General features: G+C 45.9%; 9 protein-coding genes and 1 non-coding gene across 10 annotated transcripts; 4 read left to right on the top strand and 6 right to left on the bottom strand. All coding sequences in view use genetic code 12, as the record gives it.

Moving 5' to 3' along the window:
- Positions 1-880: 880 nt before the first annotated feature.
- CXQ85_001161 (60S ribosomal protein uL24) lies at positions 881-1,534 on the bottom strand (the record flags this gene model as incomplete). Its single annotated transcript, XM_025484880.1, has 2 exons — positions 881-1,245; positions 1,516-1,534. The coding sequence occupies 2 exons, from the start codon at positions 1,532-1,534 to the stop codon at positions 881-883; spliced, it is 384 nt and encodes a 127-aa protein (XP_025339811.1).
- A 322-nt stretch (positions 1,535-1,856) lies between these two features.
- CXQ85_001162 lies at positions 1,857-1,930 on the bottom strand. Its single transcript has one exon. It is a non-coding gene; the product is annotated as a tRNA-Arg (tRNA).
- A 245-nt stretch (positions 1,931-2,175) lies between these two features.
- On the top strand, positions 2,176-2,934 carry TIM21 (Tim21p; the record flags this gene model as incomplete). Its single annotated transcript, XM_025484881.1, has 1 exon — positions 2,176-2,934. One exon carries the CDS (start codon positions 2,176-2,178, stop codon positions 2,932-2,934), a length of 759 nt encoding a protein of 252 aa, XP_025339812.1.
- A 1,016-nt stretch (positions 2,935-3,950) lies between these two features.
- On the bottom strand, positions 3,951-5,293 carry PGA5 (1,3-beta-glucanosyltransferase; the record flags this gene model as incomplete). The annotated part of the gene is made up of 3 exons (XM_025484882.1): positions 3,951-3,984; positions 4,014-4,118; positions 4,482-5,293. The coding sequence occupies 3 exons, from the start codon at positions 5,291-5,293 to the stop codon at positions 3,951-3,953; spliced, it is 951 nt and encodes a 316-aa protein (XP_025339813.1).
- A 296-nt stretch (positions 5,294-5,589) lies between these two features.
- Positions 5,590-8,424, bottom strand: CXQ85_001165 (uncharacterized protein; the record flags this gene model as incomplete). The annotated part of the gene is made up of 1 exon (XM_025484883.1): positions 5,590-8,424. The coding sequence occupies one exon, from the start codon at positions 8,422-8,424 to the stop codon at positions 5,590-5,592; it is 2,835 nt and encodes a 944-aa protein (XP_025339814.1).
- Positions 8,425-9,468: 1,044 nt separating this feature from the next.
- CXQ85_001166 (Arf family GTPase) lies at positions 9,469-10,023 on the bottom strand (the record flags this gene model as incomplete). The annotated part of the gene is made up of 1 exon (XM_025484884.1): positions 9,469-10,023. One exon carries the CDS (start codon positions 10,021-10,023, stop codon positions 9,469-9,471), a length of 555 nt encoding a protein of 184 aa, XP_025339815.1.
- A 430-nt stretch (positions 10,024-10,453) lies between these two features.
- On the top strand, positions 10,454-12,475 carry CXQ85_001167 (DNA cross-link repair protein PSO2; the record flags this gene model as incomplete). The annotated part of the gene is made up of 1 exon (XM_025484885.1): positions 10,454-12,475. The coding sequence occupies one exon, from the start codon at positions 10,454-10,456 to the stop codon at positions 12,473-12,475; it is 2,022 nt and encodes a 673-aa protein (XP_025339816.1).
- A 102-nt stretch (positions 12,476-12,577) lies between these two features.
- CXQ85_001168 (uncharacterized protein) lies at positions 12,578-13,570 on the top strand (the record flags this gene model as incomplete). The annotated part of the gene is made up of 1 exon (XM_025484886.1): positions 12,578-13,570. One exon carries the CDS (start codon positions 12,578-12,580, stop codon positions 13,568-13,570), a length of 993 nt encoding a protein of 330 aa, XP_025339817.1.
- A 675-nt stretch (positions 13,571-14,245) lies between these two features.
- On the top strand, positions 14,246-15,562 carry MNN11 (alpha-1,6-mannosyltransferase; the record flags this gene model as incomplete). Its single annotated transcript, XM_025484887.1, has 1 exon — positions 14,246-15,562. The coding sequence occupies one exon, from the start codon at positions 14,246-14,248 to the stop codon at positions 15,560-15,562; it is 1,317 nt and encodes a 438-aa protein (XP_025339818.1).
- A 122-nt stretch (positions 15,563-15,684) lies between these two features.
- Positions 15,685-21,351, bottom strand: GSC1 (1,3-beta-glucan synthase; the record flags this gene model as incomplete). Its single annotated transcript, XM_025484888.1, has 1 exon — positions 15,685-21,351. The coding sequence occupies one exon, from the start codon at positions 21,349-21,351 to the stop codon at positions 15,685-15,687; it is 5,667 nt and encodes a 1,888-aa protein (XP_025339819.1).
- Positions 21,352-23,531: the final 2,180 nt, after the last annotated feature.

The following is a 23,531-nucleotide window of genomic DNA, read 5'->3' on the forward strand; positions in this document are numbered from 1 at the left end:
TTCCGTGGCCATGGAGATGTCATGAGTCAGTTGAGGCTACTGGTTTAGTGAGACTATTGGTAAGTGGTGGGTACTATGGGGAAGTGATTTGGGAAGAGAAGGGGCTTGGGATGAAAAAAAAGGTGGTTATCGTTGGTTGCGTGAAATACAAGATGTTAGAAAAAGCTGATTTAAGATTGTTCGTAGTGAAAATAGTGAAAGAAGACATGTGGTGGTGACAGTGTATGGAGACTAGTTAGTACGTATTTCGCAGCCATTACTGGGCAGACAGTGGAACAGGTACTCCAATGAGAGTTACATCAAATGATGGGAAGGTTAAAGGAATGGTATATTTTATTCGCTAATTTTGCTGTCTGTTACGATTTGAAATAGGTTTTACTGGGAAGAAGTCTGTAAGGTTCTGTAAGTGGTAGTACACTTTAGGTGCCATTACCAGCACCCAGTTCGGCTTCAGTGGAGCTTTACCGAGGACAAGACCAGGTTTACTATTGAATGAATGCAATTTGAGCTTGAAGTAATTGCAACGGAATATAAGGGCATGAAATGGGACATTGAACGAGAAGTTGTCAAGACATGTCTGAGCCCTTTTAAAGTTGAAGACCATCAAGCTTGAACCTTCAGTTGTAGCTTTCAAAAGATAGCCCCAAAACGACGTAGGCTTTCATTCACATTTTGTTCATGATGGCATTCAAATTCCATTCAGAATGGCATTGCCTATGGTTCGGCAATTTGAAGTGCTTTCTTGATTCATTCCCATTGATACCATGTACATCTTCAGCTGAAGACTTCAACCAACTCTACACTCATTTCATAATTCAACCTACAATTCATTAAAACCCGCATTTTCTTTCCAATGTGCTGTTTATTAAATTACAAGGGCTTACTCCAACTTACCACCTCTCTTTTCAATCAAGGCCTTTCTGGCGTCACTCAAGTACAACTTGTTGATAACAACCTTAGATGGGTGAATGTTGATTGGCACAGAGGCACCGGAGGACTTCTCCTTGACCAACTTCTCGAGCTGGACGGCGAACTTCAATCTGTAGACAGCACCGACCTTGCCCTCAGAGCCCTTCTTGGAGCCTCTGACAACAACGACCTCGTCCTCCTTTCTGATTGGCAAAGAAGAGATCTTGTACTTCTCCTTCAACTCCTTGGACAAAGGAGCAGACATCAACACTCTTCTGGTGGTAGAAGAGGTAGCGAAGTGAGCCTTTCTGGCTTTAGAACGAGAAGAAGAGACGTCTGACTGTTAGTATACGAATTGGGATAAAGAAATGGACAAACGGCGGTTTACGAATTGCAATGAGTAGTCTTGTTAGGGAGGTCACTTTCATCAAATTTCATTCTTTTATGGGACTTTTTCACTGGGGATGGGTTGGCTTGTGGTGTTGAAGAACTGGACTTCTTGACATCTCGGGATCTGGAAATCGTGGGAAGCTGGGGGAAAAACGGATCTGTTGCTTGGGAGCAGCTCGTGCTTTGGAAACCGCCGGTATTCTTAAATCCACATACCTTGACTGAACTTGGCCATTATTGATATGGGTTACAGATGAATCTATGAGAAAAAAGACTCTTCACTGAGAAGTTGTAGAAAATTTTCGGGTGCGTACAGGCTGCAGGACGTCTGGGGCCTTTACTGAGGAAAAGTGAGCTTTTGTTAGTGTAGTGCGAGCTAGGGCTTGAGCCCTAGAGACTGGAAAAAAAGCGGGCCCCATCCTTCACTCTCCAGAAGAGGTATGCCAAGTGGAAAGAAGATGTCCATAGTAGTTGGGGATTCGGAAAGACCAAAAATAAAGAGTTCTCTCACCAAAACAAGAAACACTTAGCTGTACAAGGGAAATCAAAAAAAATCTAGCCCACGGCAGGACTCGAACCCGCAATCACCATCTCCGGAGGATGGTACCTTAACCAATTAGGCCACGCGGGCAGGATCTAAGGAAAATTGCCAGAAAGCGACTATAACACCTGTTTTGGAAAAACCTCAAAAAATGTGAAATTTTACTTCTTCATCACCTCCCACTTCCCATGTAGAATACGATTCCGAGGCCGAAATTGGCCTAACACGCCCCTGGGGCCCAGAAAACACATATATATCCAGTGCGCATCAGTAGAGGATCTTTAACTCAAAGTGCCGACCCTAAGACCGAACCTTCTTCCTACCATTATCTCCCAATGTTAGGCATCAGACCGCTTGCCAGGATCCCCAAGATGGGTTTCGTGAGCAGAACTACGCCATTGGCCAAATTGACCATCCCCAGAGCCCATTTGCTTCCAGCTCGTCGCCTAGCATTCCCCATTCTCCCCGGCATTTCCAGAGCCTATTCCACCAAAACGGCTCCTCCACCTCCACCGCCACCCAAGAGTGATAAAAACGCTCGTGGCAAGGCCATTCTCTCCAGAATCACCAGATTCTTCACATTTTCGGCCGCTACCGGTATGGTCATTGGAGCTGTAGCTGTGTCTGGACTCGTCATATACCTCATTCTACTGGAGCTCTTCTTGCCTTCTGGAGATACAAGAACGTTTAATAAGGCATTGAAGGAGGTGGAAAACAGTGCTGCTGCTCAGCAAGCGCTTGGCTTCAACCAGGGCGACAGACTTAAGGCTTTTGGTGAGACTGGTGGAGACAGATGGACTAGAAACAGACCTGCTCAGAGCACCAAGAAGAGAGGCCCTGATGGTAAGGACAGAATGGTGATGCGTTTCCATGTTGTCAGTCCGCATGGGCGTCATGCTAGTGTTATACTAGAGCAGATCGATACCTCTTGGTGGAGTTCGGAGTTCTCTTACATTGCGCTTGAAATGCCTAACCGCAAGATTGTCTATGTGATTGAACCTAAGTTTCTGCCAAAGAACTTTGCTCCACGCGGTGCTGGTTTCGGCAAAGGCACCGGCTTTTTGGGCTTGAACTGGGGTCCTAAGAAGGACTAGAATACTAAGTGAGACGAATATTTGATGTTTTAACTCGCTGTGAGACGTACATAAAAATTTACGAAGCATGAAGAGTGCTGTAGGGTGGTAAGGGGTGGTTTGGAGGGTTAGTGTTGGGAAGCGTTGGTTTGACGGTAAGCACCGAATTGTATGAAAGGGAGTGATGATAAACGAAGTGGCATTACCCGGGCAATTGATTTGGCTCTCAAAGAGGATTTTAAAGAGGATTTTAATATATTTTGGCAATTATCAATTCCAGATCAATTAGTATCGCTACTTGAAATAAGCTGTGATATAAGTTCCATTTACTAAGCTCAATTGAGTATCAGTCTTATTCAATTGGGCTCAAAGCTTGCAAAATCACTCTTCTTTGAGCACTCACTTAAGTATTTTAAATCAAAAGAAGAGAAGACAATGCAATCTTGAGCCTCCTAGTACCTCTTGGAATACAAGTAATAGAATGCAGAGACATATTCACCACCAAAACCGCCAAAACCACCAAAACCACCAAAACCAATCCACTCACCCGATGAGAACCCCATTCACTCTAGAAACCTTGCCAACTCTTCAATGCCATCCATTCTCAACCACCAAATTCCAATCATCATTGGACCTTCCCAGCACCACCTCTAATCCCATACTCCACTATTTCCACACCTCCCCCACCTCCACCTCCCCTACAAATCCATAACCTCCACGTATAATCACAAACTAACCAAACATCACAAGACCATCAAAAAAAGACCCCACCAGGACGACGGCGCCACTTTCTGTGCACCGTTCAAATGGAACCCGACCTTAGTCCCATTCGTCAGGTTCACCTGTCTCGCCAATGGCTGCGAAATAGACTCCCCCAGAGAGACCGAAACTGAAGTAGAAGCCACCGTCAGGGACCCACCCTCCCTGGACTCCCCCTTCCTTTTTCCAAAAAATCAATCCCCTTACATTTCTCCAGCCCCCTAACTCCCCCCAACCTCTCTGCTTTTCCCCCAAAATCACACTCCACTCCGTCTGCCTCAGCTTTCAGTAGCGCCCACGCCAACCTCGTCACTGGCGCGCACCCACTAAACTGGCCATACTTTCCACTTCCTCCATCGCCAGTGACAGCTGAACAGTCCACCACTTCACACACTTTCTTGAATAAAGCCTGGTTTTCTTTGGACAATTCAGGACTATCGAACTCGCTGGGTTCCAGTTTTGGTTTGCACGTGACCAATTCCCCCAAACACCCACAAATTTCATCGTTTGGCGTCCCTGGAAGGTCTGCCAGAACTGGCCATTTGGGGCACACTGGGGCGGTTTTTTTCCCTCCCCAGGCAGTATTTTCAGCTCGCGGTGGGCGCGCAGCAGTGAACCTCAACCTGAGAGTATCGAATTCAGCCAGTTTTTGCAACCGTCCAGTCTTTTCTTCAAACACCAACCCGTAGTGGTTTTCGTTTTCAAAAAATTCATAGGCAACGCCGCCCAGCCACACCCCGGCCATTTCCGGGCCGTATAACAGTTCTGTTTCCGTGAATGGCCGGGGCCTTACTGAGTTGCACCCAAACTCACTGAGGAATACCGGCACCGCCAGCTGCGAAAACTCCCTCGTTCTGGCTCTAAACCCAGAGGTTGCAAACGTAGAATACCCACACCATTCAAACATGTTGATGCCGTAAAAGTCAGCCACGCTGTCAGTGCTATTACTAGGACACTGGAAATACTGAAGAGCCTCTTTTCGTGTTTCTTCGTCGTCGTTGGCGGTATATCCAATAGGTATCTGACGGTACCCTTTCTGCCTCTGGTAGGCCTTGGAGTCGCGAATGGCTGCCTTGACATAGGCAGCAGCCAGGGCATCACTGGAAGAAGTCACCACCTCGTTTCCCGCAATAAACCCTAGTACGTTATCATATCGGTGCATGTTGTCGATAACCGCCTGGAAGTGCTGGAAAAGCTCGGTATGCCACGAAGGGTCGTTTCGGTTAATCGCATGCTTGGGCTCCAGAAGGTCTACCAAGACGTAGATACCGTTGCGAGCCAAGGCATGCATACATGTCTCATGGGACTGGTCTGGGTCTATCTGGTACACTCTGATAGTGTTGACGTTGAGTTCTTTGAGGAGCTCGATATCTGGAAGGCACTTTTCGGGGTGGGCGAGCGAGTCGATGTAGCCCTTTTGGATTTCTGGGAACGGCTGGTTCTCGTAGCCTGGCATCTGCCGCTGGTACGCTATGCCCTTGATGAAGAACTGGGTTCCGGCCTCGTCGAAGAATTTGTTAGAGGCAATGTGGATTGGCGAGATGTCTGTAGAGCTTGTAGTTGACGCTAGTGCCGTAGAGGCGAATAGGAGCGCTTGGGACGCCCAGTGGTGGAAGAACATGTGGTTTGTGGTGGTGAGAAATGGCTGCAAAATGCGAGAAAGGTGTATGCGAGAGGGAGAGAAGGGAAGCAGACGAATTAAGAGAACGACGATGAAGAGCTTAAAGGTGATGGAGAGTTTAAATGGATGGTGAAGGGAACTCCTTCGTCGACTTCCCTCCTCGATCGACTTACCTTGGGAACGTCATTTGTCGAAAGGATGGTCCTACACATCTCTGGAATATCTGTCTATTAGTTACCTATTAATACAGCGGGTTCGCCTCCTTTAGTAGTACATATCTGGCTGCTGCCAGCATATTAGAAAAGTCCTTGGAGTCTGCGAAGCTCCTTCTTACACTTGCACTCGATCATGTAGATATCCAGACCTGGTCTCACCAACAAACCGGCCTTACCGATCTTCTCCATACGGTCACGGATGTTCGACTCGTCAAACGTCCAGGAGATTTCACTCTGCTCGGCATTTGCACCACCCTGGTTCTCCATGATCAAATGGTACATGCCATTGTCGACGCTACCAGCCGAATGGCACACGCTCAACGTGTACATGGCGATAGTCTTCCACGACGACACTTCATGGATCTTCTCGTACGATTCCAACTGCTTGTGGAGTCTCACGGTCATTCTATCGAGCAAAAGCATGTTAGACGTGGTCTCCTGCTGCTGGGGCTCCAGAGGTGCTGTAGGACTCAAGCTGTTTTCTCTGGAATCTTCAAGATGGAGACTTGGGAGTGTAGAAGAAAGACTTGGCTTGCTCATGAGCGACGACATCAACGTCGTGTTTGACTCGGACGACGATGGGTTCTTGTTTGGAGACTTGCTTTGCATGACATCCAACATATCATCCAAATTCTTCGTAAGATTGTTCATCAAGTTGCCATTGAAACAGCGCATTATAATAAGGATCTTCTCCTCGTTGATAGAATTAACTGCGTTGATCTCCAAGTCCAAAGCAGAAGACTTTCTAACCTGGGTGTTCTGGTCCAAGTTCAAAATAAGAAGCGGCTTGTCAATGATCTCGCCATACTCCTCGTCGTACTCCTCCTTAAAGGTAAGCAACCACGACTTATGCAAGTCATAGTTGGTCACAATCTTCACGAAAAGATTGTCGTTGGTAGTAAGCATCTCCCATTTAGCATACTTCCTCTTCCACTTTGAGACCTTCAAGGCCTTAGGTGAGGTTGGAGACATGTAGAAATCAACAGTACTCTCTGAGTTGATGATATCCTTCAACGATTCGGGAATGCTCAATGGTTGTTCGGAAGAATTAGATGCCAAGCTGGTCACCGAGTCGTTGTTGTTTGTAGAAGCAGGCGTTGGAGGCTTGAAGAAATAACTGGAAGTAGACGATGGCAATGCAAATGGAGAAGGCAAAGTTCTGTTGAACGTACTTGACGTAGCACTCAGTGGAGCAGATGAATCTGGGACATTAGAAATTCCAGTCAAGTCAAGAGGTGGTGGTGGAGCCATCTTGGCTTTTGGTGCTTGCTTGGTCTTTTCCTTAGAAGGAGGTGTTGGTGCTTTCTTGGAACGATCAGCCAGCTTAGGCTGTCTCTCCTTTGTAGAGCTGGACGCTTTCTTTGAGGAACCTTCCGGTTGAGAGCTCTTTTGTTGCTTTGGTTTATGCTGCTTTGGCTGAGCTGATTTAGGTTGGGTATTGGCCAGCACGACAGGCTTGGTTTCTGCCAAAGACTCCTTCGACTTATTCTTCTTGAACAACGTGGAAAGGAAATTCTTCTTTGGTTTCTTCTCAGTAGTGACTTCGTTGACGGAGCAGAACGATGGGTTATAGTTTTTGCCAAATTCGTGGATGTTGATAGCAGAACCAGCTGCGTTTCTATAAACATCCGCCTTAGGTGGTGACACGGTCTTGGACTTTGGTTTAACCATTTCAAAAGAAGCTTCAAGGGCCTCATCGTCGTCACTACTGATGACAGATTCCATATCATCAGCGAAGCAGTATTCAGCCTTAGCGGAGCTAGGCGCAACCTCATTCTCCACCAAGTTCATAGTCTTGATAACCTTTCCAGTAGAAGTTTGACCACTTCCAAGGGTCTTTTTCATAATCTCTGTAGAAGGTCTGCGAGTTCTTGATTCCTGATCATCAGTCAAGCTTTCAGTAGGTGACGTGAACGAAGACTGGCTTCCGTTATCTGGAGAACTGGCAGAATCGTCATCAGAACTCAGGCAAGAAATACCCAAGCCAGCGAGCTCTAACTTGCTGCTTGGCTTCAACTTGTTATTAATTTGAGGGAAGATCTTGCAGATTTTAGAGTTCCAAGTCGTTAAAGTCTCGGGAGAGCCCGATATCGTGATTGTATCTTGAGGAGCCTTTGAAAAGAAAGAAATAGCCTGAAGTGTAAGACCCTCTTCGGCGAATTCAATGGCAACTTCGTTGATACGGAAAGGTGGGAACATTAAGGAGCGAGGGTCGTCGTCGCCGTGACGCTGAAGCACAGCCAAAGCATTGAAATTAGAGCCTGGAGAGCGAGGAGCACCGGTGCTGCTTCTAAGGTTCAAAAGAAGCAATTCAACCTGAGCCGAGTTGACAAACAATGGCTCGTTTTTCGTTCTATCGATGATTTCGTCTAAAGTGAATGAACAAGAAACCTTGTTGCCGCCAAAACCTTGAACGTTATCAAACGAAATTTTATTCAAGTTGCGGAGCTTCAAGTGGTCAGAATAACGGTCGAGCAAAGACGTGATCTGGCAACGGAAAGCGGTCAATCTCTCCACAATGAACGGATTGCGCAAACTGGAGATGGCCAGGTCGATGAAAGCCGAGTAGCAGCCCACATGGAGCACTGGTTTAGAGAACTTGGAGTAATCGTAATCCTCAGGCAAAGGGAAACACGATAAGTACCTCTCAAACACGACAAAGGCATCTTCAAACCACACGATAAAGTCATTGACCAAAGACTTAAACACGTCCTTCTCGTCATTGGCCATATCCAGATCACACTGACGAAGCAACGCTAGAAGCGCCAGGTTCTTCGTACACAAGCCACGAACCACGGAAGCCAATTTGGCATCAACTTCAGATTTCCGTGAAGACCTCACCAACGAAAGAATCTCCACCAAGTTATTGTTCTCCTCCAACTCACACTGAGTGAGGGCAGAAACGATCGCTGACATCTTTCCAATCAAAAAAAGAAAGTAAAAAGGAAGGAGTATAGATTCGAGCCAGGCCCACAAGAAAGGTAAATCCCAAGAAAGAAGCTAAAAAACCCCGGCTCCTTCGCTCCTTATATTCAGACGCCGCTTCTGCCCAGAACCGTGTAATGTGTAGCGGCAGTGCAGCATCTCTCTGCAAAAGGCGCGAATAGGCCCATGTTCCAGGGCCAAAGTGGTGTTGGGGGGCCGCATAGTAGCAAAGAAAAAAAGACCGCGTCGCGGCGCCAGAAGCACCTCCTTTGGGTGCAAATGGCGCGGGAGACTTTTAGCTCTGCATTTTGCAGCAACTGGGGATGCAAAAGAAGGTAAGGTTTTGGGGAATACTGGAGGAAATTTAAAAAAGTAAAACGATATTGGGGTTTGTTGTGATGTTTACTTTTAAAATCCTCTTTTTTTGCTTCCAAATTGCATGTTTTTTCCCGTTTTGGTGGACCTTTTGGAGTCCATCTCGCTTGGGCCTGAGACAGTCGCGAGAGGCCCTGAGGCTTTTCTGGCGCGAAAGTAAACAGACACGAATCTTTGAGTCTCGTTTTTTCTGATTTTTTCACGCTAGGCGGCATCAATGGGATGCGTAAATTCATCCAATTATCCCCAGTTCGTCGCCATAATTACGCCAGAGCCGCTTGTCGTGCATCTTTAAATTACAGGCAGATGGGAATAAGAGGACTTTAAATTGCACTTGCCTATTGGGGACGGCTTTGTGCTGTTTTTGGGGAGTCGCTTGTGGTTTCTCGGAGTGTGCGGTTAGAGTAAATAGATCCACCGGGGCTGACGAGGCATGACTCTGGTTTGTTTTCACAAGACGGCAACGGTAAATAGCAACGGGATCATCGAACTGAAAGTGCATCAGATCGTGACCGCTTTGGGCTTCTTTCGTAGCGTAATTGGTGTGTAATGTGTGCCTGTAAAGGTGACTTATTACACTGGAATGGGTGTAGAATATGACTGTTCTGGGGCTGAAGGTTATGGCCGTTTTAGTGCCGGTAATAAACACCCTCTTTGGGTTTACCAGACGTCTTTGTCCACGATCCAGTCGATGGCGTCGTGTAAACCTTCGCCAGTGATCCCAGAAACCGTTCTAATGGTGTACTTTTCAAGTGGAACTTCACTGGCAAGGTTCAATTCGTCTTCAACCATATTCTTCACCTGTTCTCTTTCTTCGTCGCCCATCAAATCAACCTTGTTGATCAAAACAACAAAGTATACGCCAGATAACTGGTCCTGTTGAATAACCTTTTCTCGTAGTTCCCGATACAGCTCCTCGAGCTGATCAAGGTTTGAGCCGTCAATGACCCAAATAACCACATCTGATCGGTCAAAGTAGTTGCTCCAGAACCCTCGAAGCAGAAGTTGTCCGCCAATATCCCATGCATTGATATTGTACCCTTTCCAGGGGAACGTATGGATCAGGAACCCTGTTGTAGGCGCCACATCTCGAGGATCCAGGCCCATAAGGTTACTGACAATAGTGCTTTTGCCAGCATTATCTAGGCCCAATATAAGAACCCTGATCTCGTGGTCTTTAAGCTTCTGTTTACGTATGATCGTCAAGAGGCCCATCGAAAGTAATTGGGGACTTGGATAGATGAAGATAAGGGATGTCTTTTAACGAGGAGGTCAAATAAAGTCAATGGTATTTGGCCAATCGAAGATATTTCTATTTTTCAGTGGTTCTTATTGTCACTGATAAGATCTGATTATGTATCTGATCTGACAATAACAAGCCAAGTGATGATCTACCAATGAAAAAGCAGGAAAACGAAAATCAAATATAAAGAGCTCTCAAAGAAGACAAATATAGGGCAATCTCTTCTCTCCAATGGACTCTTAAGGGGTTGGATCACTCAGTATAGCTCTCTCACAGTACCTATGACAACTTAAGTGAGGCGGCATCGCAGCGATAAGTGCTGTCATCGCACCCGTGCACCACAGCCATTGCTTGCCCCAGATTCTCCATTTTGCCATTTACCCTTCTACCAGATCTTTCCTCATGGGTCGTAAGCAGAAACAGCTGTCGATCCTCGAGTTCTCTTTCCAGCAGGAGAGGATCCAGTCACATATCGACTTGACCCATGAAGATCCAGAACCTTTTCCAGAACTAGAGGTTGCCTCAGAACCCATCCCATGTCCAGTATGCGCCATAAGCATGGAGCCTTGGGACATGGATTTCAGGATAAAACACGTGGAAGAGTGTCTTACGTTGGGGAGTGTGGGAGAAGATGTGTTTGTGAAGACGGAACGCGTTGAATTTGGGCCGCTGGAGGAAGTTAAGGTGGAACTTACACGGCTGCAAAATGGCCTGGTGAAGGTGGAAAATGGCGTGAAGAGTGAAAGCCAACCTGCTCTTTCTCGAACACCGTCACAGACAAAGAAGAGGAAGGCGTCGCTTTCGGCTGTTCAGAAAGATAGACTACGGTATGTTAACTCGAAGGAGGAGGCACCTAAGAGGCAACGGCTGAGGATGGATATAGACGAGTCACCTACTGAGCTACTACCGTCTTCGAGAAAGACACCTATTCCAGAGCTTAAAATTTTGACTTTTTATCCACAGCAAGATGAAAAGTACCAAATCTCTGTGGATGCATTCAATTTCAAGCCGCATGAGTCGATTACTCAATACTTCTTATCGCATTTCCACTCGGACCATTATGGAGGTATCACCAAACGGTGGCCTCGTGAAAGAACGCTAGGTTCGAAGATTATTTATTGTTCTACTATCACAGGCAAGCTATTGACCATCAGGTTTAATATCGATCCGGCTTTCATCTACTTGATGGAGCCTGATGTGCGGTATAAAGTGTACTCTTATGAGAACAGTGAAGAAGAGGCACAGCCGTCTGACTCGAAAAGCCCAGGCATTTATGCTACACCTATAGACGCTAATCATTGCCCTGGCGCTGTTATATTTCTATTCGAATCGGTCTCCCTAAGTGGAGAATCCACATACATGTTGCATTGCGGTGACTTCAGGGTCTGCCCAAAGATGGTATCACATCCTGCGCTACGGCCGTTCCATATCGAACAGGAGAACCCACTTAAGCTTGACAAGGTTTATTTGGACACAACGTACATGTCTGCAAAGTATAACTTTCCAAAACAAGAGCTAATATGTTCAAGTGTTGGGTCGATGTTCAGCGATCTAGTTGCTAACGACAAGCTTTTCGCCGAATGGTTCGGGACGTACTCGCAGAGCCGAATCACCGATTTCCTTTTCAAAGGAGCACAGAAGAAGAAAAAGAAGTTTCTTATTCTAGTTGGAACGTACGTTATTGGCAAAGAAAAGCTCGCAATTGAGATCCTGAGGCAGCTTGATAAATGCCCTATTTACATATCCAACATCAACAGTCGAGGCGACAAGAAGTCTATCATTGCTACCTATGGTGACACTTTCCTCGACGAAGTCATTACTGACGACGACTTAGGGACGCATCCCAGCGCCATTATCCATCTCGTGCCCATGAAAATCGTAGGCCAAGCACAAGAAATGGCCAACTATTTCAACCACAACGAGTACTTCAAGCACTTTGAACGGTGTGTTGGCCTACGGCCCACGGGCTGGACCTTTGACAGTAACGTTACAGACGAAAACTTCGTGGACGCCGAAGACGAAGTGCCCATGGTGGAAGCGCAAGGCCAATCGTTAGTATCCACCGCCAGCGTTCTTTCGTCCGTCCCAGCATATTCATACAAACAAGACGTCCTCCGCCAAAACCCACCCGACAAGATCATCAACAAGTACAAAAAAATCGATCTGTCCACCTGCAAAATCTATACCCTTCCCTACAGTGAGCATCTGTCCTTCCGAGAACTCTCATTCTTTGTGGTGTTCTTCGACATTGGCGAAGTCATCCCCACAGTCAATGCCGAAAACGAATGGACTCTCAAAAGAATGCAAAGAATTATCCGCCAATGGGAGAAAATCAGAGACTTAAAACGCTCAGATAAACCAGTCTATGAACTTCCCCCAGGCATGGTAGCGGCTGCGAAAAGACTCTCCCTCAGCCAACTCTGAGTAGGGGAAAAAAAAAAACCATCCATACAAAAATGAACTTTCCTGCATTCTCTTAAAGTCATACACATCTGTCTATTTCATCCAGTTCTACTTCTCCTGAAAATGGCCCTTCCTACGCTGTGGAGGTCGACTGCAAAGTCTACACGTATTAGTCTTGCTGCGCTTATAGTCACTTCGTCGGTGGTGCTTGTGCTTAAGGTGCACAATTTGAATAAATTGGAGGAACCCACCAAGCTACATGATATCACTATCCCATATATCCAGTTGATTCCTAGACACGCCATTACACATCCATGGGTTTTCGTGACGTCTATTTTCGCTGAAATCACCATCTTGTCATACTTGGTTTCGGCCACGGTGCTTTTCTTTGCTACAAACTATATTGAAAAGTTCTGGGGGTATAAGGAGGTACTCAAGTTTATTGTGCTTGTGGGATCGCTTACAAACTTGACAACCGTCATGGTGGCCATTGTGAGCAATATCTTCCGTAATGACGTGAGAGGCATGGATCAACCTTTGGGTGGCGGGATCTCTTACTTCTTTGGGTTCCTTGTGGTGCTCAAACAGATCATTCCAGAACACAATGTGGTTTTGTTCCAAGGTCTTATCAACTTCCGTGTGAAACACATCCCATTCATACTTCTAGTCATTGTGTCGTTATGGTCGTTGGTCATCTCAAGGTCGTTGTATCCTGCTGTGCCCTCTGTGGTGTCTTTCTTTGTCAGCTACAACTACTTGAGATTCTACCAGACGTTCGCTACCGACCCGCTTTTGCCTGTTACTTCCGTAAGTGGAGACCAGAGCAATGCTACCATCACCAGCGGAGACGCGTCGGACGCTTTTCTGCTTGTTGAGTTCTTCCCCAGCGCCATTAAAGGTCCTACGTCGGTTGTGGTTAACCTGGTCTACGATGTTAGCGTTCTCTTGGGAATTGTCACGCCTTTCAACGACGAGGCTGTTGAGCAGAGTAACTTGCGTGCCCAGAAGATCTCTGAACAAGTGAGCAAGGCCAACAGGCTGATAGCGAACTCTGTTGCAGAGAGAAGAAGACAAGTTGCACTTCAGGTAATTGAAGATAGAGTCGGACAATCGTAAACGATGCTTTAATTTTGATTGAGATAAGGTTTTGTGAGACAATGGACATTTTGAAGATATTCTCAGCCACCGGCGCAGAGAAGGAATTGGCAGGTTTACCCCTGAGGCTGTCTCTGAATGGTTTGACTGATGGCAGTGATTGAAGAATTCAAGGAGCATGGCTGGTTGACGGAGCCCGAAACCGGTTCTTCTGGCCTCAGCTTCACTGGTGCTAGACACTACTACACTCATCTGTCTTCCACAGCACCTGCCACGTCTCATACCATCTACTTCCCACCCCGAAAACTTCCTTCCCCTTATAGTGCTGGCCTCTCCGTCCAGGCCGTTCTCGTGCCTCGGTGGACGCAGCCCACGCTATAGCCCATATTTAGCAATGCCTCTATATTGCCCACTCTACATCAAAACATGCAATAGAAGAATACAAAAACGGCGGCAACACCTCTACTGGTTTGGGATCTTCGAAACACAAAACAGAACAAAAAAAATTCTCACAAAAACACCAAGAAACGAAGACTACCCACAAATTAAAAAAAAAATAACTTCTACTTCCAAACCTTCTTTTCTCCCTATACTACTCCCAAGACCCTTCTGTCCTGCACCCTCCCACCCAGAGACATATCTTCGCAAAACACCAACCCTCCGAAATAGACGAGCATTTGATCCCACCTTCTTTTCATGCTAACTCTTCGGTTAAGGCCTAAACAGAAGCCTGGCTCTGGTTCCAGCTCCTTCTTACCGGAACCAGCCACTTTCAAGGCCATCCGCCCGCGTTCCAACAAAATAGGCTTCATTCTCGTTGCCCTAGTCTTTTTCTGGTTCTTGAACCCTCTTCTGTGGATAAAAAGTCATTGGGCTCCTCCAGCGCCTCGGTACCCGCCAGCACATCCTTACACTTCCGAGCAGGTGATCGAGACGCCGTCAAAGTATATATATCCTGCCGTGGAACATGTTGCTAAACTTAAGGAGCTTGGAGGGAAGAACTTGGTGAGACAGGTGCGGGTGAGAGACGCTGATGTGCCTGAGATGGAGAAAACGGTGTTGCAATCGCTAAATGTGCTTGATGATAAGGACCCAGTGGTTCAGAAGCAGAAGGAGGAGGCGGATAACGCTAAGCTGGAAGATGCTTTGGTGAAGAACACGTTCAAGAACCACGACAAGGTTGTGTTTAGACCAAAGTCCATGAAAAATTATCCCAAAGCGGTCATTGTCACTGCTGTTGACTTTGACAGGTATTCCGTTGACGCTATTACCAAGATCGTGCAAAATAGAGTCGATTACGGCCATCAACAGAACTACGGTGTGTATGTTCGTTGGGTTCAAGAGTTTATTCCTACGATGAACTCGTTGAACTTTTTGACAGACAAGGAAAGAGCCAAGTGGGTCCGTATTTACTGTCTACGAGCCGCCATGTTTGCATTCCCACATGCTGAATGGTTCTGGTATTTTGATGAAGATGGATTTGTTATGAACCAGAAGGTTGATCTCATAGACTACTTGGTGGGACCTGAGGCATTAAAGAGAAGTTTGCTCTTGGAGCAGCCTGTTATCCCACCTGATGGGCTTATCAAGACTTATAAGAACGTTCAGCCAGGACGTATAAGACTCGTGTTTACCCAGTCAGACAGGAAAATCGAGTCTGGCTCTTTCATAGTCAAAAATGACTTCTTGGGCAGAGGTCTACTAGACACTTGGGGAGACCGCTTGTTCCTCAATTATAACAACTTCCCATATGGTCCAGAGTCTGCAATCACCCATGTTCTCCAGTGGCATCCGTTCGTGTTGAGCAGAACTGCTATTGTCCCTGCAAGAACGATAAACTCAAAGCACAGCGAAAATGCTCTTAAAGAAGAAGCTCAAGATGAGTTCCACTACTACTCAGGCGATTTGGTCGTCCAGTGGTCTGATTGTGAAACTCCTCTTAAATGCGAGGAGATTCTTAATGGTTACCATGCCATCTTGAAGAAACAGCAAGAGGTCCCCCAGAAAAATTAGCATTTATAGACGAACTAATTATGACAGTATATCATTAATCTGATCCAGGCTCTACAATTTGTTCTATCAAATACAACTGTATAATTCAAACCAATATAAAATAATAAACAGACTAATGAGATTTAGAAATCCTTAGTAGTGTATGTGTTGGATTCCGTTGGAGTGTAACTCCAGAAGGTGATCTTGTTGTCACCAGAAGACCACCAGGAGGAGACCTTACCAGTGTCATTGTTCTTCACCTTTCTTGGCTGGAAGAGACCTTCGAAACTGCCGTCCATGTCAGCACCAAGGTTATCGTCGAGCTGTCCGCCGGCGACAGCTGGAGCAGCGATAATGACGACAAAGAGAACAAGAATAGCAAAGTACAAGGTACAGTACTTTCTGACAATTCTCTTTCTCAACTTGGCCTGCTTCAAGGAGTAGATTGGAGGTCTGATGAGTCTAGATGGCTTCAACCAGAACAACATGGTGGAGTGCCATCTGTCAATGAGTGGAACGCACAAGATAGGCAACTGAATGAACAAAATCAAGTGAGCGAGGATGAAATCACCGGCAAACTCGGACATTTCAATGATTTTAGCGACGAATTCTCTGGCTGGCTGAGTAGCGGCCATGTAACCCATACCGGTGTTGTACCATCTACCAGTCCAGAAAGCGGTGTTGGACTTGTCGTTCTTGAACTCTCTGGTCAAGAAAAGCAAAGTCAACAACTTGAAAATGACTCTCTGGATGTAGATCATTGTGATAACACCCAACAACATTCTAGCGAAGTTGAATCCTTCCAAGACCCACATGACAACGAAAAAGACCAAGTGGACAATGACAGCAACACCGTGAGCGACACCAGCGATAACAGCACCAGTCTTCTTACAGCACAAGCCCAATAATGGACCAGCGCAACAAGCCATAGCGACACAGACACCCAAGCAACCAGCATCGATAACGATTGGCCCGAGGGAACAGATAATAATTCTCAAAACAGAGTTCACCTGGATTGGCTCGTCAGAGTCTCTACCGTCTGTTGTCCATCTAGTAACACCAGTCTGGGCGTTGATAAAAGTGAAAGCAACGAAAAGACCAGCAGCGTAGAAGACACAAGGCAAGAAGTCAGCCATGAAAACGTTAGATCTGTGAGCTCTGGATGCATCACCAGCAGATTTCTCAGAAATGTCACCAGTCAACTTTCTCTTGAAACCAGTAACTCTGGATCTGGAAAGCTTGATGTAACCAATCCAAGAGTTTCTGTGCCATTTGGTGTTACCACGAGACAACCATCTGATGAAGTCACGGTAGTCAATGAAGAAATCTTCCCAAGCGAATTGATGTGGGTTGAAAACGAATGGAGAGAACATCAATGCAGACAAAGATGCCCAGAACCACAACAATGGTGCTTGCCAGTGTGCAACGGAACCAAACAAGATAATCAACATAGATCTAGAACCCATGTAGATGGCGGAGTCAGCGAATCTGGAGAACAAAATGGAGAAAGGAATACGGGAAGTAGCGAAACCTCTACCGGTAGAAATGTATCTGGCACCACCCACAGTCAAGTCAGTGAACAAGGAGTTGGAGTAAATCTGGGCAAGGAACACTTCGAACATAGGAGACAAAGAAACAAAATGTCTGAAGAATCTCTGAGTAGCCTTCCAAAGACCTCTCTCGATCAACTCTTGGACAACCAAAGGAATAAACGAAATCCAGAAAACAATGAAAATGGACAAGGTATAACGTCTAATCCAGTCAATAGCAGGGTCCAAGTTGTAACAACCGAATGGCAACAATGGATCAGTAACAGGAACATTTCTGTCGTAGTCACACAAGACGGATTCGTGAGCCAAGGAGTTCAAGTTAGCCAACACCAACATAAATGTTTGCAAAGACAATTGAATAAACAAGTTGTTAATGTGGAAACCAGGATGACCATAGTAGAAAGACAAGAATCTGTCCAATGGCAACTGAGTAGACAAGTAGTAGTATTCTCTGGACAACATCTGCTCACCCATACCAGCACCAATCTTGGTGGTAAAGTTACAGATAGAACCGAAACCCATATCTCTACCCTTACCACACTGGTAGTACTCACAGTGCTTGATTCTACCACCTCTCAACATGGCAGTCATACCAGCGTAAATATCTTCGTTCAAGTGCAAACCCTTTTGAGCCTTAGAAACACCACCTCTTGTCAACATGAAAGTAGCGTTCAAGAAATCAGGATGACCATAATGCAACTTACCACCAATTTGAGCCAAGGTTCTAGCGAACAAGGTACCGAAAGTCTGTTCCTTACCAGCAGCAACATCACCCAAAACACCAGAGTTCTCAGAGAAAATGTATTCTCTAGCACCCAAAATAGCGACAGGAGCAGGTTTCTCATCGTTGTTACTCTTCAAGCCAGGAGCGTATGGGTTAACATGCTCAACGTTCAATTCTTCAAACTCGGCCAAAACAGATCTAATCTTCAAACATTCTTCAAGGTAGTTATCCTGGTTAGCATCAATCAACTGAATGTACTCACCTCTGTGGAAAACAATGGCGTGGTTCTGGTTATCGGACTTACCGTCACCCAAAATCGGGTTACCGGACAACTGGATTCTAAACTTAGGACGACGTCTGCCGTTTTCTAACACCTCACAGTGACCATCAATCAAAGCGGAGTAGACACGGGGTTCCTCATCCTCGTTCAAAGGTGGTTCTTCATCCAAGTAGGCAATTTGCAAGTCTGGGTAAGCTCTCAACAAGAACTCAGCGTTCTCCATCTCATCTTCCTTGAACTTGGCCAATCTCTGCATAGAAACAACGAACTTGAACTTTCTTCTGGCCATCTTCTCCAATGCCAATTCCAAACCTTCTGGGTCACCACCGAAGTATTGGACCAACTCAGGGTTTTCGACACGGTACAACAACTTGATAGCTCTGGCATAGTTCATGAAACCGGAAACAGTACGGTACAAAGTCTGGGATCTCAAAGAAGCCCAGATTCTAGTTCTCAAAGTGTACTCAGGGGCGGCAGACTTGAAACCAATACAGTAGAATGGCAAGTCATCAATCTTAGCCTTCAAGCCATCTTCGTTCAGTCTCTCTTCGTCGTCAGCATTCTCGTAAGCAGCAGTCTCTTCAGCCAAAATCTTAGTGTCCTTGACGAAACAGTCCCACTCAACAGGGTGCAATTGCTTCAAGTATTCCAACAAAGTAACTCTGGAGAACTGGTCGTCTTCTCTGATAATTTCTCTCAAGGACAACAAGATCTTCTCGGAGTAGTGAGGAGTGAAAACAGTGAAGGTAGGCATATTGTCAACAGGCAATGGCTCCAAGATTGGGGTGGCCAAAGATTGAGCGAAGAAACTGATACGTCTTTCGGCTTCGGAGTTTCTTGGGAAGAACTCCGTCTCAAAGTTGTTGTCATCCTGGGAAACGAAGAAAGTTGGAGCTCTCAAAGTTCTCTTACCCTCAATCTCGGATGGAACCTGGTGGTACAACAACTTCTGAACGTGGTCAATAGCTAACAAGTGCTCTCTGTACATGGAAATAACGATGGCATTCCAGACCTGAGAGATCAAAACCTTTGGCTTGTACTTGATTTCCATTTCAGTGGTAGCCAAGATCTTAGAGTAGATTCTCTTTGGCAATCTAGTAAAGATGTTTCTCCATGGGGTCAAGATAGAAATACCCAAGTAGAACGAACGACCGATGGAGAACACACAGTTACAGATAATGTACCACATGTAAGTATCCAAGAAGAACAAGAACAAATCAACGAGAAGCATCAAACCCAAAACGATCTTACCCTGCTGTTTACACAAGGTGTCACCGAACCATTGTTCACCGTTACATCTCATTTCCATGGTAGACAAGTTTCTGATAGGATCTCTCAAAGACAAAGTCAAGAAGAAATAAGATTCAGCCAACTTGGCAGCGAAGACAGTAACCCAAAGAAGGTAAGACATCCACATGTCCAAGCCTCTCAAGGAATGGAAGTTGGCAGTGAAGATTTGGGAAGCAACGTATTTTCTGGATCTTCTGTTCATGTAAGAAGTGAACAAACCTCCCAAAGGCATGACAGCGAAGAAAACCAAAGTAGCGATAGCGATGAAGAAACCAACAATGGAAACAGCATGAGCCGACTTCGAGATGGCAGACAAACCAGCCCAGTAGAAGGCGTAAGCGAAAGGAACAATGTTGACAACCAAAATGATAATCAAGAATACGAGACGACGAGTCAAGTGTTGAGCACCAGCCCATTCTCTTGGGACGAACATCCATTCAAAAACAGTAGCCATGACTTCGATAAAAGCAGCGATCATACCACCCATAGCAGGGGCAGCCCATTGGGAAGATGCGGTGGGCTTGTTGTTGATCGTCTGAACGTAATCCTGAGTGTATAAAGTTGGGGAGTTGTAGGCAGTGTACATCCAGTAGATAGTAACGTGAATAATCCAGATTCTGTTGAAGTTGGTAACAAGATGCAACCAGGTTCTAACTTCCTTGTAAGTCTTGAAGAAGATGTTTTGCCATTCGACCTCACCCAATCTCATGTATCTTTCCTCCATTGGAATGTCAACCAAACGGGTGCCATCGTTAAAGATGATTCTGGAAATACCCTCAGGGTACCAGAACAACTGGTTAACATCATCATAACCGATAACCTTGTTGTGGTCCTTCTCACGCTTAACGAATCTACCCTCGTAGATTTCGTAAACTTGAGATCTGATGAATCTGTAGATTGGAGTGATAATTCTGTTCAAGTAGTCACCCTCAGGAACTGGCTCCTGTCTCTGCTGGCACTGTGGAGAGTTCAAGTAATCAAGAGCGGTCTTGAAGACGAAACAGATAAGTTCAGAGGTGAAACGGACCTGGTTGGCCTCACCCCACAATAACAAGTAAAGAGCAATGTCTCTGACTCTCTCTTCCGGACTCAAGGCGTTCATCTTGGCCTTCCATCTGATGTTGGCGGCTTCCATAGAGTAGTCACCTTCCAACTCATTGTTCAATGCATCAATGTCCTGACCGTGTTCTTCAACGGCCTTTCTAGCCTTCTTGGACTTCTTGCTGGCCTTTCTAGCCTTTTTACCGATCTTACCAAGGTTCATGTTGGCGAAACCAATGGACTCATCCAAATCCTGCTGAGAGGCGAAAAACCACTTCTTATAGTTAGCGTTGTCACCACCAATGTAGTCAGCGTGCAAAGACAACAAAGCCTGGGCAGGAGACATACGGGAGGATCTGGAGTCTAACAAGGTCATGAAGTAGTCGAACATGTTTCTCATAGAATCTCTCTGGAAACCGAATTTGTTGGCCAAATCGATGAAAATGTCCTCGATGTGCTCGATCTTGATAGGAGCCTGAGGGTCAGCAGACCAAGCAGGGTAAGGCAAGTTCGAAGACAACTGAAACTGCGAAGGATCGTAGTTAGGGTTGGCACCGTAGATAGGAGTAGAAGCACCGGACGATCTGGCACCAGCGTAACTCATCTGAGAAGGAGTGTACTGGGCACCGTACTGGTCGTAGCCAGGAGTACCAGGAGCGTGGCCACCACCGTAGCTGAAATCAGAGAAGGCCTCTGGATCAGCACTGTAGCCAGCAGCGCCTTGTTGGCCGTAGTTCTGGTAGCCATCCATGTCGTAAGGTTGCTGCTGGTACTGCTGGTTAGGGTCGTAGTATTCACCACCCTGTTCGTACTGAACTGGTTGACCCATCTCATCATAGGGCGCCTGCTGGTAGTATTCACCACCTGGCTGACCACCCTGTTCTTGATTCGGGTCGTAGTAGTTGTGGTTGTTATCGTAAGACATCTAGTCTGTTAGTATCAGCGTTTGAAGTCACACACCACGTTTTGAACAAAAAGTTTTAGGGATAAAGCGAAAGACTGAAGGGGGATCAGAGACAGAAAACGAAAAAACTCCTCAACGCGAAATAAAAGGACCGTGTGAGGCAGGAAAAACGTATGAGAAACTTTTCTGGCTGAGTAAAGAAAAAAAAAAGATGATTTTTCAACCGAGCTGGAAAGTTTTTCTAATACGATGTTTTGCTTTTTTTTTTCGATTTTTGCAACTGTGTCTAACAAAGAAGGTGGAATAATGGGAGTAAAAAAAAGTTTGGAACGGGAACTGGTCTGAGGAAATATGGTTTAAATTTAGAACCGCTGGGCGTAGCAATTAGATGTAAAGGGCAAGGAAGTGCTCGAATCAGGAAGGCAGGGAGCAGCGGCTTGTGTGCAGTGCTCAGGAGAGCCCGGATCAAACGATTACCCACGAGGAGGTGAAATCGAGAGATTTGTGTAGCAAGGCGGGTGTTGTTTGGTATGCAAAGACATCTGATGGCGTAGTTTCTTTTTTGTCGAGTTCTCGGAGAAATGTCGATCTGGTAGGCTGGTGGTGTCAACGAAAAACAGACCCTTGGTTCAGTCCAAATGCAAATTCGCTTGGCCTGAATAGAGACATGAGACAGGCAACATGCCGCGCAGAAGGGTTAAAATCACACAAAGAACAGGCCAAAAAAAAAAAAAAAAAAAAAAACTTGGGAGAGAGAGGAAAAAGCAATGCCAAAAGATCCCTCGCAGCACGTGATGCGCTTGAAATTCCCAGTTCCCACCGGGCAAGTCGAGCTCAGAGAGCTGTTCAGACTTGGTAGAAAACTGAAAAAGTCATTCCAAACAACACACACAAAGCGTAGCAAACACAATAGCCAGCATTTTTGTTCACCTGACATTCGTTTATACCTGATGGAGTATGCCAAGGTTAAGGAAAGGGACGGGAAGGGACGCACCGGGCTCACGTGATGGAGTATCACGTGGGAGGCGCAGAATCCTTTTTGCTTTCACAAGTGATTCAGGGAGCCCTTAGTAGTGGAGTAGGAGGCTGGGATGGCGGTGGATGGATCAAATAAGCCCTTTGGAAGTTCATATGATGGTGGATCAAAGGCGGATCTCAAAAAAAACACGAGTTTGGGAGGTGTTTGGTCCATTTTGGGTACCATTGGGCGTAAGGAGCCCGGGAAAAGACGATAACGTGGATAGTGGTGGCGGCGAACACGATGGAGCTGTCAATGACAGTCCAAAGTCGTTCAATCAGCAAGTAAACATACCTTTCGACAACGAACAGCGGTGAAGAAGAAGAAGAAAAAGGGTAACGAACGCAGCGATCTGGATCAAGTAAGGCAGAGAGGACACGAGCCAGGCACGACCCGAATTTTTCCAGCAGGACGCGAACGCCAAAAAAAAAAAAAAAAAAAAAAAAAAAAAAAGAGGCCGCCCTTCAAACGCAGCCCGGCAGAAAGCAAAAAAAAAAAAAAACGGCAGGACTGAAAGCGACAGAAGAAAGCGAAGAGGATGTGAGAGAAGGGTCCAAGTTAAAACCACTCAAACACCACAAATTTTAATTTTTAAAAACATATTCGTCATGCCACGGCGATTTCAAGCGGGTTCCCTTTTTCCCCAGAATTTTTCCTCCCGTTTTGGGCATTTTAACTGGACCCTTTACACCACTGGAGTTACTGCATTTTCCAGTCCAAAGCAGATCGCAAGGTAAAGTCGCCTGCCTGCCTGATATTTTTCCCTTCCTGTTTCTTCGGTGGAAGTTTGCAAAAAACTGCCGGTGGACCCGAAGGAAGTCCGCGCAGGGGGCCCCAAAAAGTGCCTGCCAGAGGGCAGAGGAAAGGGAAGAGCGAAGAAAAGGTGACAGTGATAAGAAAAAAAAAAAAAAAAAAAAAACAGAAGACGTGGAATCAGAAGGCACCGTGGAAATCAGTTTTTCACTGTTTTGTTTATGCTTTGTATTTTTTTATTTTCTTTTCTACTTTCCTCAAGCCTTGTCTTGAAGCATTGGGGCTTGAAGGCTTGGACGATAAGACGATACATTCTCTGGAACCTGAGGCCGCTGCTTCCTGTTTCTTGTGTGTTTTCTCTGCCTACGCCTGCTTTGTTTTCTTTTTTGTTTGCCCTTTGTCTGGCGTCTTTTGGCGTCCATTCACTGAG

Source organism: Candidozyma haemuli (genome assembly GCF_002926055.2).
Source record: "Candidozyma haemuli strain B11899 chromosome Unknown B_2014730914, whole genome shotgun sequence".
In the NCBI taxonomy this organism is placed as follows: domain Eukaryota; kingdom Fungi; phylum Ascomycota; class Pichiomycetes; order Serinales; family Metschnikowiaceae; genus Candidozyma; species Candidozyma haemuli.